Source organism: Ciconia boyciana, chromosome 4 (assembly GCF_034638445.1).
Source record: "Ciconia boyciana chromosome 4, ASM3463844v1, whole genome shotgun sequence".
Taxonomy (NCBI): Eukaryota; Metazoa; Chordata; class Aves; order Ciconiiformes; family Ciconiidae; genus Ciconia; species Ciconia boyciana.
This window is the reverse complement of record NC_132937.1, coordinates 71,402,727-71,416,527: the sequence shown is the minus strand read 5'-3', so window position 1 is coordinate 71,416,527 and position 13,801 is coordinate 71,402,727. Positions and strand designations below refer to the sequence as shown.

General features: G+C 43.1%; 1 protein-coding gene across 4 annotated transcripts in view; it reads right to left on the bottom strand.

The window, feature by feature from the left end:
- The window catches only part of NRG1 (neuregulin 1), a 184,485-nt gene that overhangs the window by 135,391 nt on the left and 35,293 nt on the right, over window positions 1-13,801 (bottom strand). For all 4 annotated transcript variants that reach the window (XM_072860040.1, XM_072860037.1, XM_072860039.1 and 1 more), the window contains exons 3-4: window positions 10,510-10,634; window positions 2,408-2,458 (exon numbers count right to left, since the gene is read on the bottom strand). In XM_072860040.1, coding sequence (XP_072716141.1) covers window positions 2,408-2,458; window positions 10,510-10,634 — 176 coding nt within the window. The remainder of the gene's footprint in view (window positions 1-2,407; window positions 2,459-10,509; window positions 10,635-13,801) is intronic.

Below are 13,801 nucleotides of genomic sequence, written 5' to 3'. Positions count from 1 at the left end.
CAGGACCAAAATGGGACACAGCACCAGCCCCAAAGTGGTTACAGAGAAATGAAAAAGAAGCAGCATTCTCAAGATGGCAAATAATCTTGTAGGACAGCTGAAGGAAATGGACCTCAACATAAATCACACAAAGGAAGCACTCAGAAAAGCTAATGGAAGAAGCAAGCTAGCCTGAAGCTAGGGCTGAACCTCCTGAGCTGTAGGAACCCGAAGCACACAGCAAACCAGAGGCATGCATTTGGGTGGCTGCATGGGTTTTCACTGTCTTAGAGCCCAGCAAAACATACAATTCCATGGGTGAAGAAAGAATTCAAGAGTGTGCTTGAGGAGTACTATCAGCTGGAAGGAAGAGTTTGCAGAGAGAGCACTTTGCCTAAGGCGGCAACGTGACGTGCCACTGTGGAGAGGGATGAAGGAAGACAGGGTGGCTAGCAACCAGCCTGTGCATCCTAGGGAGCAGGTCAGGCATACAGCATGCTCTGTAGTGAAATATTTAACAACATGTCACGTCAGGCAGAAAAGGTGAATCTGTCGCCTAACAGAGTCAGTTTTTAGGCAGAGTAAAACCATAGTTAAAATCTAATAGGCTCTGTAAATCTTCCTATCACCAAAAAGTAACTGTAGCAATACTTCAAGAGACCTAGCTCCTGGTGATTTAAACACCAGCATCTCACAATAGCCTATCTCCAGTTAAAGAAGCAACACACTAATAACTTATTTGCATTTGCAAGGCCTGGAAAAAATCAGCAGTGCCCAAAACCCCAGACGCTATTGGTCAGCAGGAGACTCCTGTAGTGGCAGAGAAAGCTGACATGGTCTGGACCCAGAGCTGGGTGAGAACAGTGGGAAAAATGGCACCTGGCTGGGTTTGGGACTGAGCAGGTCTCTGCTCCAGCCACATAGAAAAGGCCTACTCAGAGCTCCACGAGAAGACCTCAATAAGCAGCCACTGAACGTATTGCTTTCTGCTCTCCTTCAGCACATCAGCACAATGTGCCACTTGGCATGAAATCTGCCAGTGCAGCGATTCATCAGGAATGCAGCCAGCCTTTTGAACATCCCAGCCTCCGCCTCTCCAGTGGCACAAAAGCAGTAAAGAGAAGAACAGTACTGTAACAGCAGGCACTGGAAGGGACATAAGCAGGGTAAGAGACCACTCAGGAAAAAGAAATTCAGTTCATGGGAAAGAAGGGAGCAAAGTGCAGGGACTGCATTCTTGCTGCACAAGGGAGAAGGCAAGGCGAGCCCAGCAGAGTTGCTGACCAGCGTGTCACCTCCTTTGAACAAAAATGGCTCCAATGGTTACAGGACACTTGCTATTAGCTATGTGGTCTCATACATATCCAGTGAAGCACCAGTGACAGGCTCCACTGAGAACATGAAAGAATATGGGCACATCCAATGGCTCTTCTGTCAGGCAGCAGTGCCAAGATTTCAGAAGTAGGTCGCCACACACGCAGATGCATCAAAGGAAAGGCTGCAGGCATGCTAAATGCAAAATCTGGCAATCACACTGTTTTCCTTGATCTAGCCTACAAACACTGTCATCTCACACTAAAACCTGTCTCTGCCAGACATAGCTTTCTCAAAAAAGCCAGCAGGACTCCAGCCTCTTTGCCAAGCAGGATATGTGCATCTTGTAAATCCTTGGGATGCTTGGCTTACACACGCCTATCCACAGCTCCCTCAGCCAAACTCAGCAGTAGAGACAACTGCTTGTATTGTGGCCATATATAAAGTAGCTCTAATAGTTAAAATAACGAAAGTGACTTCTCACTGGGGTCAGTTCCAGGAGTAACTCTGGAGGCGTGCAATCCGTAACTGCAGGCGGGATGCTGAAAGAAAAATTCCACCAGCCTGAACGGAAACCATCTGGAGAAGGCTTCTAGTATGCCAAGGCAGCTTCAAAAGTGGTTAAACTACTGACAGTGATTTACCTGTCCACATTCACAGACCCTGCAGAGCTGTCAGGAATTGTATGTAAGCCCTGAGGAACAGAGCAGTCTAGGCAACAGGCTTTCTGGAGGAAACTTCAATACATCTATACGCTCTGCAAATTCATATGCAGCTGCTAGGCTTTACAGGAACGGGAGCAACAAGTGCTTTTTTGAAACACAGTTCCTAACAACTCAAATACTTTTTCGCTTGGGCTGCTGCAGGCTGACAACTGCAGGCCAAGTTAGCATCCTCAATACAGCTCCAGCGTATTAAAAAGTTTGCTTAACCCTTCTTCATTCATTTCTCAGTCCCTGAAGTAGCTCCACTATTGAAGGTGATATGCAGGTCCTGAGGCACTGGATGCCAGCAAATTGTTCTCTGCTAAGAGGGAGCAGTTTCAGAGCTGCAGAAGCAGTTTCAAGAGGAAATAAAGAGAAAGAGGTAGAAAGACTCTGTTAATTCAACTTACGTGAAGAAGTTTTTGTCCCTTCTGTTGATACTGGTATCTTGCTGGTGCTCTCTGGAAAACACAAGAGGCAACAAGAAGTTATAATGGGGAGTCAGACGATCCTCTAACAGCATTCAACTCCAAGAATGGACAAGGTAAAGGGGAAAAAGGTGCTCAAAGAAGCAAGCTTAAATTCTGCTTCAGTGGGCAGAGGCTGCAATCAGACACCAACTTGCAAAAGTTTCCTTTTTGGAAAAAATGAAAAATGATGGTGTCTACTAGTAGGACTGAAGAAAAAACCCTGTTTCTTCTGAAAGAAGGCAGTTGTTCAATCTCTCGTTCTCCTCTGGGAATGACTGATCAGTGGCAACAGGAGAAATCATGCAGATGGCTCTGCTTCTGGAAGGCGTCAGTGTGAGTATTCACTCCGTATGCTTCTAGGCAGTTAAATTTTGCAAAGACCTGTTCCTGCTCATATCACTTGAATTGCTGGTAAGTACATCCAATGATGTCACTTGCCACTTCAGGGAAATCTTCTAAGTCACACATGCAAACCCAGTCCCCCATAGGATGACTGCTGCGTGCTCTGTGATGGAAATCAGTTGCTTTGCTGAAGAGATGCGAAAAGTTGCTCTTCCATACTGGTCCTACAGAGATACGCTATGGCTAGTGACATACTGCCATGGACTTCTTGCACCCACTTGTTGAACTGGCTGGTGGTTATGGGGGATGACGCTGCTGTGCTTAGATCCCTGCTAATGACTTCCAGAATGCAGATGGGAGAAAGTAGAAAGTAGAAAGCCTTTGCTTAGGCTTCACAGACTTGTACAGAGAGCTTGTTCCAATGATACCATCCATCTGTCCATGCGCTGCTGACCCTGCAAGCCACAACTGTGTGCAATTTCCTAGGTGTGAACAAATTGCCCTTCAGTTGTATGCATCAACAATCTTGGCCTTGTCCAAGTTCTCAAAACACTTTTCGGCCGTATAGTGGTGCAGTTCAATACAGCTGCACAAGTTTCAACTCCATAGCTGGAGAAGGGCCACAATGCCAGGGAAGAAATCTTGCCTTGAATCCTCAAGGCACACCAAGAATCCTCTGGTAGGCCGAACAAAAAGAATTTAGAAAAAGCCTCATAAGAAATTTAGGAAAAGGCAACTTAAGAATGTTTTTACTCTATTCTGTGATTGTAGATCAGGTGGCCCCCTGCTTACTGTCTTCAGAGTCCACAGAAACTTGACCAGAGACAAAACTCAATTCAACTGTCTTCCCTTCAACACCCCTCTATTAAACCTTTATGTTGAGCCTGTATTTTAATTTCTTACGTGCTAGCTCTTCTTTTGTATTTTTTCCATTTTGGTCCAGTTTTCTTTGGCAAGTATCTTGTTTGCTTGGGCAATATGTCCCAGTTTCATCTCACTAATGTGAGAGAACATGTTATGTAGCATTTCCCTGATAGCTAGTGATGTGTGGCATGGAAATGAGTATCGTAAGTAAAATTTTTAAGGTCAAAACCTTTGCACTAGGTCTTGCAACACAGTAGCCTGTAGCCAGGCAGCTTTCAGGACTGTTTTTTGGGTATGGAGGCAGTTTGCTGTTGTGCAGCTGGGTTGTCTGAGCAATTAACCTTTCTTAGTCACAAAAGGAGACAGAACAGGTCTGACAGCTGCGTAGCTCAGCATCTGGCACAACTGGAGCAAATTTTTCTTTCACTGTTAAAGAAACCATGTTCCATTTAGTGCCTGTGCTGAGCTCGATGGCTCATTTCTTACTGCCACCTCCCCAGCCCAGCTGTGTCACTATGAACGCAGGAAGCTTCCCCGCCAGCGGAAAATACAGCCAGAGCCTCCCACACCTGAAATGTGCCGAGAAACGCATTTCAAAAACATGTGGCAAAGTCACACGTTACCAAGCCCCCCTAGTAACATTCATGTTAGCAACATTAGCAGTGGATGCTAACATTTGGAAGACGCAAAATTTGTGTGTATTGCTTACTGAGGACAGTACAACACAACAGTAAGAGAGGCATTTTACTCCACCCAAGAAGGCCAGCATGGACCCACACGACAAGCCATCTGAACACAAGAAGCAGAGAGAAAAGAGGCTGCTTGTAGGGGCAGTCATTACTTGCCTGAGGTGGAAGAGCTGGAAGCATTTTTCAGTCATGATACTTGCAGTTGCTGCTGCAGTCTGCTAAGGTATGGAGATGGCAGCCCGCAGCCCTGTCTTTATCATCATGTTTAAGTCCCCACAAGGAGCAGCTATGTCAGATGCTCCATCCACTTCTGTCCCTGGCACTTCTAGGAACACTTAGTTTTGGTGAAGTACTGTTTCCTGAAACTGGATATGTTTGTGCTAGGGCTTTCTTATGTAAAAATATTGAAGGATGGACAAGAGACCCTTGTTTCGGCATGCTTTAAGGGACAGGTCCCTGCAGCCTCTCAGTCTCATTTTCTTAACACTCTGGCCAGCTCCATCTCCTGCTGTCTCCTCTGGCAAGACAGAGAAGAGCCCCCTCAACCTCCACAGGACTCACAGCAACCCACCACCTTGCTGGACTTGGTATCTTGATCCATGTTTCCAGGTAAGGAGCTTTGTCTGGGCTGCTAAGAGGAGACAACTCAGCAACAAGGTCTGCTGTAATGCCTCTGAGGGAGGCAGGAGGTCCTCCTCCTTAGCAGAGACCTTGTCTCCAGGGATAACCAAACATCTAACAGCCCTACAGCTGCTGTTGTGAAGAGCCCTCTGCATGCCCTCACAGCCCTTTTTTCCCCCCAGTTAGTTTGCCAAAGGCCTAACGCAAAAAGCCTGCTTGAGCACACTGAAGGCATTGGTTGAACTCATGGGGTTTTGTTCAGGCTTTGAAGGTGGCTCTGAGGACCCTGACAGGGACAACAACCCGGGCTCTGAGGAGAATTCAAACACCACAAACATCACAGGTAGTTAGAGCTGCAAACAAGCTTTCTGTCATCCTGAGGTTTACTTTCTGGTAGCGATATAAGACTTAAGCCTTTTGCATTGATTGTGCCATTCAGATGACATCGATTACACAAAGAATGACACAAGCTAGCACATACCTTGAGAAAAGGGGAGTATCTGAGACCTCTGTAACTCAATCTACAGATGGCAGAGTAGGGAGTAGGTGTGTAGAAGGTAAGGCCATAGTCTGAGACCTCAGAGGCATGCAGGCACATGTGGTCAAGGACACAAGGAGATCCAATGGATAAACTGAATTTTTGTTTCTAAAACTACTGGTTTTTTTACCTTTTTCCTGGTCCTCCAAGAAACTACCACCCTTCATCAGATTAAAAGAGTACCGCCCTCAATTCAAATATGTCAAATTGCAAGGAAAGTTTCAAAGCTACTCTTAGGGAAATTGCTATGTCAAACTGAGTGATGGCCACATTTCTTTCTATGTGGAGGTCCAAATCCATGATGTTGGTACAAGTATGCTGATTTGCACCAGTTGATAATCTGACCCATTGCGCCAGCCAGTTAAAAACCAACTATGGCTCAGGTCACCTGTAACTGTGCTAGAGAGAGAAGAGATACGCTGATCTCCTGCTTTAATCAAGTCTCAGACAGATTAATGTATGAGTAGAAGGGATTTTTCTTGCATTGGAAGTATTTCATAGTTGGCCACATGCTCTATGGGTACTAGATGCAAGACGTTGTTTTTATTTACTTATTTCTCTGCCATCTTATTGAAGATAAACTACTGGCTACCTTCAGAAGAGGAACAGCAAACTAAAGTTTAATGAATGATGAATATCAGATTCTTATTGACTACTGTACAACTCGGAGCTGTTGGTACCACTGCAAGTCCTATGCATGCAAACCCAGAAGCTTGCACGGGCCACTGACTGTGTAGCTAATGAATTTACCAAGTCTTTCCTCTGCATACAGTTGAGTTACATGAACAGATCACCTGAGCACTTCTTGTTCCCTTCAATTCAAGCAAAGTTGTCCCAGCCACTCCCACTGATGACTCAAACTACATCAACTCACTTTGCACAGATGTGCAGGATGAGCGCTCACACAACACCCTGCACACAACCCAGCAGTTATCCAGCACTGTAGACTGCTAACTTCTGAAATATCTCTGCAGGAATCCACCCCTTTGCACTCTGAGTCATGCTGGGCACAGCAAACATCCTTAGAGAGGCAAAAGATTTAGGTCAACAGGTTTTAATGGAAAAAACTGACACCACATTCAGCTGGAGCTGTGGTGTGCTCAACACTTAAAAAACAAGGTCACTTACCTAGTTGTCTAAATAAGGGGCTTTGTGAGCAAGTTTTCAAACATGAAATTGAAAGCTTTGGCTGTGGTATGAAGTATTCTCTCAGTGTTATTTATTAAGCACAGTAACATCTTATGTTTGTGAGAAAGTCAATGAAAAAATTCACTGCAAGAATTTTGCCTGGCTAAAGTGACAAATTAGGATGCAAAAAAGCAGTTACTATTGCATTAGCAAACCTGTGCACTATTTATACAACTCCAGAAGAACTTCATGCCTCTATTCCGACCTCAATTACAATCTTTCTTAGGTGAGCATACATGAATAGGAGTGAATGAAAATAAGAAGGCAGTTCATATCCTGTGGGCAAGTTATACTCATTATAAATTTAAAAGAGAACAGAATAGCTCCCACTGCTTGCTAGTAAGACTGGTAAAAAATAGTGTTTGTCTACCTATTTTTATATTTGTTGTACTTTTTTATCCACACAGACGGCTCTATAGACAAGGCTTTATGTTATTTTCAGTAAAAATGAGAAAATTTAAGTCTATATGTAGGTTAATACAGCTTGTGTGTGGGGGGTGTGTGTGTGTGTATGTGTGTGTGTAGCAAAAACTTGCCCAAGAGCAAATTTGGCAATTTTAACAGCAAGGTTAATAATAACAGTAACAGCAACAAGGATAGGAGTTACTATTGCATTGACTATTACTGTTTAAGACAGAAAATTTTACCATTTCTGGGAATGATAGCAGGGAAAAATAAAGCTCTTTGCTCACTGAAGACAACAAAGAAATTTTTACAGTTGTTTTATTGAGAAATACTCATTTTTCTATGCTTTGGAGCAGGGAATTGAAATTAGCAATTTTGAGACATGTGACCTTAGTGGTAAAGGTGTGCTTTTCCTATTCTTGGGGAAAAAACCCAACACATTTGCCTTGTTCTTCATGTGTTTTTTCCTAATGCCCATTGCTAGTTGATGTTGGAGACAAGGCATCATGCTAGATAGACCTTTGGTCTGGCCCTAGAGTTCTCTTTTGTGGCATACACCAGCAAAGAAAATTTCAACTAAAATAGTTAAAGTTTGACAAAATTCTAGGGAATTAAAACCAAGATTTTTATATTGAAAGGCACTAATCTTTTAGTGGAAAGAAAAATAACCCCATGCCCAGAAATGCCATCACCTTATCTACCCTTGGTCTTAAAGCACTCAGCATAAAGGGAAAGGAGGATCTAGTTTGCAGATAGCAGAGCACACATAAACAGGACCAGGTAGGTCATTAAATTAAAGGCATAATTAAAGTTATGGTTCACATAGCAGAGCAGGTCAGTACAACCACAAGGAAGTCAGCCCCTCTGACGCATCTTTCTTTACCCCACTGCAACCCTATCTGCTGGAGGTGGAAAGAAGCAACTTCTCTGCCTACCCTGAGGGGTTCAGCCCTCTCAGATGTCAACACACTAGTTTTCTACAGGGGCTCCTGGGCTGCACTGGACTCCAAGGTCTTCTCTAAAAGCCCATTGGCAGGAAATAACAAATAAGAGCTAAATATGCTGCCTTTTTTTTTTTTTTTAACTCTCTCTTCCTTATGAATAGTGCAGGATGACACAGATATATAGGACCTGAGTAATGACTGCCCTTCAGGGCTCATTACCGAGTTTGGATCCCAAATCTGTCATTAAGCTAGCAAGGGGAAGAGGTCAGGGAATGCAGGGGAAGAAGGGGTGAGGAGGTCACCCGCGCAGGGGGTCTGTCCCTGTTTGCAAAGCAGATGTTGCCCTTTGAGGCCTTAGGGATCCATTGCTCTTAAGTCACCAGATGTTGCCCATGCTGTTCTTCAAATCCAGGTGGAAAATTCCATCATTAGGAGGAAAATTAGGAACAATTTTACTGGTAATTTATAAGCAACAATAAGCAGAGGGGGCTCAGATGTATGTGTGGCAACCAAATATGCACGACTGATTTATTCATCCAATAAATGTTGCCATGCCTGATTCTAGATTATCAAATATCACTGAGATGTTCCAGTTCAGATATCACTGAGTTTCCAGTTCAGATCTTTACAGACAAGAGCCAGCTGCCACGTTTAGATTGGATCCAAGTTTGCTCGCATTCAAGGGACTTTGCATGCACGGTTGTGTTTTAAACAACTTGCATTTCACAACAAGATTAGACAGATTCTAACATATCAGTTATAAATGCACATAACGGGGCTTGCCTGCAAACGCTTTCATTCAAAACCAAGCTCCCATCTCCCTGCAGCAGGAGTGTTTTGCTGTCATTCAGCACAGTCCAAAGGAAGTTGAAAAATCCATGTCATGAAGCATAGGAATGAGGTCCCACATGCACTCCCCAGCCACGTCACCATTCCTTGTCTGAGAAAGTAATAGAGGATGCCCAAGCATTTTTTTGCATTTATCTGTATCATTGCCCAGGCACAGTGCCTAGAGCTGAGTTTTGGAAACTCCAGTATCTTGGAAACAGTATAGGAGCTTTCCGTGTAAGCAGCTAATGAGCAATCAAAACTTGTATTCATGGAAACCAAGAGCATTTACAAAGCTACACAGAAACACCTACCCATTTTTCTTCCTAATAACATTCTGGTAAATAACACTTCATCTTTTATATCAGTCTCCTGACATCTGATCTTGATTATAATACCATACAGCTAGTATGAAATCTTAGCACTTGAGATTCTTTAGTTGATGAAATACAATAGCAAATACACAAAGTGAATACAGTCAAGCAAGCGCTGTGTGACCACAAAACAGCAGATAGCCAAAGACAAGTCCCACTGGCAAAGGTTTACATTTGTTTTTCTATTTATTTAAATGCCTATCTCCTGTTTCAGAGCACAATGTGGAACAGAAAAGCATCCCTGGTAAATTCCCATTGCAACAACATCTTTAAAACCATGTCAGACATGCACAGAACTTCTGCTTTGTTTGCTAATGAGGGCATGTTCCTTTGATACTTCACAACTGGCTGGACACTGGAGTTTGAATTATCAGAGCTGAATTAGTCAATGTCACACTTAAGAAACAAGATTTCAGTTGAACTGCAGCCTCCAATGCACTCGCAAGGAGAAACAGTACTGCTAAAACATTTGTGTACAATGGAAACACCCACGAAATTCCATCGGAAGCAATTGGAACTTCCTGTAAATGAAATGGAAAGGAGCCCTGCAAAAATAGCAATCTATAATAATTTTAAATCATTTGGGTAATTCAGAATGCTCTCTGCCTCATGAGAATCTCTGCTCCTCAAGAAAGAAGTTTAAATCACAGCACCTGAATTAAAGTACCTGAATTACATTCATGCCTTTGATTAATATGCATTCAAATACATTCATGCCTTTGTCTTTATTATTTTAGAAATCAAAAGAAAAATCTATCAACATCTGTGAAAGTAAAAATGGTGCCAATCAGACTCATACAAATATTACTTAAAGACAAAGAAAGGAGTACTGGTTTAGAAATTCATGTTTTAGGTTAAATGGGCTTCCCCACAGGCCTATAGCGCCTCTGCTACTCATGTGCACTATGGAAATTAGAATAATATTCCCTTCCCTTCATCCTCTTCTTATGCTGACTATTTAGACTGTATCTTAGACTTGGTGTTGGAAAGTGTCTCACAGCAAATGCTGATCTCTTCTGAGATCCATAGGAGGCATCCCATTTATCTGGGTAAGGAAAACCAAATATCTCAACTATATAGCAGGTAAGTCAGCCCTGATTAATTTTCTTAGCACACCTAATAGATTTCAGTGTTTCCACTTCCATTTCACTTGCAAAGCTTTCCCCTCCTGCAAACCCTTTTGTCTTGGTGGCAGCTTTAATACATGGTCTTTCTAAACGTGATAGTAACATAAAGAGCCAAGCCTTACCATTGGTGTCCGTGATGATAACACTGGCTTTAGTACTGTCATTCCCTAGTTTGCTGCTCACTCTGCATGCGTATTCCCCAGCGTCGGCCAACGTGGCTCTGTAAATGTGAAGCTCAGAGTATTTCCTGTGAAATCAGAAAAAACATGTAAACATCCTGTACGGGAGTAACAGTCACTGCATCAGCTAATGCACTCTTTTTATTCCTCTCAACAAAGAGTCTTGTCTTCCATGTTTACTGACAGATTTACACTATCCAGGTTTGAAAGAAGGGAGGAGAATAAAAAAAAAATCTCTCTACAGGCTGCTGGAAAACAGGCATATTAATGAACTCAAACGAAGATACTTATTTATGCTTTTCTGCTTGAGAGGTGTCTTTGTTCTTAAAGGAAATCTGAAAAACAACCTTCCTCTCTCAGCTGAATTGTTGGCTATCCAGATGCCACGGAGATGGGTGTAATATTAAAATAGATTACCCTTTCCTACAGGTTCATATTGCCAGTAGCAGAGTTCTGGGTAAGTACTGTAGTTTCCAACATCTGACTAAATAATCATGAGATTAGGACACACCACTCTCTTTAACAACCTCTGAAACCCCAATAGTAAATCATTCTCCAGCGCTAACAAAAAATTATGGGCAGGAGCACAATTTGCATGAAGCTACATTTTGTTCCTGGCTCAGAGACGTAATTTAATCAGTCTCCAAGGTTTTAAGATTAGATTTTAAAATGCAGAACTCCTGCCTACCCATTAATTTGGTAGGAACATGTTCTGGTGTCATTCAAGGGGTCCCCAACTCATGTGATGGCAATAATCCCATTACCTAGACTGCGGAGAATGACTAGCTTGGGGAAAATACACACATTATTGCTGTTCCCAGTTTCTGTTTAAAAGAAGTGCTTTGGGGAAGTTTTTGCCTGTAGCAAAGCCTGCTCATTTATCTACAGAATAGTCACTTAGTAGAGTGCATGAGCGTTGGCTTCCCTAAGTTGGCCCACCCCAACATGAAGGACTGATCCCCAGGAGGCAGGGGTTCTTCGCTCTAAAAGCTGATAGTCACCAGCATGTCTAGCAATGAGTGCTGAGCTAAGCAATGTTTGGGGAGTTGCTTTGCTTCAGCACAGCCATGTCTCCTAACTCTCCATGCAGAAATCACAACAAGTTACCCCTCCTGGGAACCATTGAGCAAGGCTGGTTCAGACCAGAAACAAGACAGTTGTAGCAGGGGGACTTCTGGAGCAACCAAAAAGTTCAATGCCACTTTCCAGTGCATCCTTGTGAGCCATCCCTCCCTCCAGCACAGCAAACTATCCCATCTGCTGTCAAACATCTGGTTATCAGCAGCTCAGCCTTCCCTGGCTCTAGGAGTCAGCACTGTGACCCCTCTGAGGAGTCAGCACTGTGACCCTCACAGGATGAGAGCACTGTGCTAGGTGGACTCCAGCTCTGGTAGAAACCCACATTCCAAGAGTTTCTCCTCATGTCATGAAAGAGGGCTGCTTTCTTGAGGCCACTGGGCTTGCAAGATGGAGGAGCAGCCAAGCTAGGATTAGCAATTTGCTCAGGTTTGCTCAAACAGTAAACAACTAAATAGACGACTATTAGGGCTCCCTTCTCAGGCAATGTTAGGAGCCCAGTTCCCAGTGCTGAATTAATTAACTAGGCTGCATTTCAGATGGCATACAAGAACAGATTCTAGCTGGTGGCAACCATGAATATATGAGAAAAATGTGGTTGTGACACTGACAGAAGTGTCCAGAAGGTGAAAGCTACTGTATCTTTGAGTGGGAATTTTGCACGTGACTAACAGCTATACTTACACCACAGTAAAAATGGTCTGCTCTTTAATCTTCCTGCCAGCCATTTACACACTTGCCTTTGCAACAGCCTGTTGAAGGCCTGTCCAGGAACGAGTGGCAGTAGTCTACACCACCTAACAGCTTGCGTGGACATGCGATATTTCCTATATCCCACAGGTTATCTTTCAGCCATGCTTGCAGATGTTTGTCTAGATGGAGAGCAGGCCGTAGCCTCAGGGTGCTTCAAAAGGCAATGTAAACAGGCTCAGTTTTTTGAGGAACTCACTTTAACCCAATGATAAGCAAGAAGCACAGCTGCAGCTATATCCCTTTTACTTGGGCACCCACTGTATGTCTGCTGCAGTCTCTTTTCCTCTCCATACGATATTAAGTAATACTGATGCAAACCACCTTTGTGGCACTCTTGGCTTTTAGAAGAAGAAACTCTTTGCCATGCACATTTATTTTTATTCTCTTTGTTTTACATGATACCTATGGGAAAAGGTGAGGAATTGTGTCTTCCTTTTATGATTTTAAGATTATATTAAAATAGGTGAAGCAACCATATTGCTTACAAATCTACTTCTAACAAGCCAAATTTACTCTTGTTTTTAGAAAAACTCTGTAAGGAGTTTTCTCTCTGAGAGAAGGAGAAATAATATTAATATTTATAGCCTTAAGAATATTATCAAGTCATATCAGGACAGAATTCAAAACAGTCAGAGCAGAAGATGACTCATTAATGTCTGTAAATGAAGCAGCTCCCTAGCAATACAGCACTCACTTAAAGCCCCTGATAAGGGATTTTGTATTCAAATGCTTGTCCTTTTCTCAATCTATACCACGCTACATCAAAAAATCCCTCTCCCTATAAGATTTGCTTCTGCTATATCTTTAGCTCATTGCCACTATGACACTACTGAGCTTGTATTCATACACGAAAGGGAAAGAAATACATCCGCAGAATGCAGTCCCAGCCCACCTTATCTGACTGCTTGAATTCATTTTGCTTCCAGCCTCCATCTGTCACCCAGAATTGCCTGTCTGCAGGCAAATATCCAGGCTAAGCTTGGATGAAGCCCAAGGTACAGGGCACTTGCACACAAAGTTTTGTCATGCGCTATTGCATTTAAAGCCATCAGCTAGGTGAAGTGGCAAACACCCTCCCTTCTGCCCAAACAAAACCCAACCCTGATAAAGGAGTCTCTCTTCATGTAATGAGGAGAGTCTGACTCTGTACAGCACACTACCCCCCCAAACCAAAAATCTGCAGGCTTCACCTGGGTTTGAAATCAGAGAGAAAATTAAATGTTACAAGTGGACAGGCATGGGAAAGTTAGCTAGCAGGTGAAAAGCCCTTGTCTAGTGCCTGATTTCTTCTGTATCTCCATTGACACAAAGGAATAGCTTAGAGCTTGGACACAAAAATCAATCAATCGTGGCGTCATGAATCATCAGCAATCATAAGAGCAGCAGAAACTCACTGACTGCATGC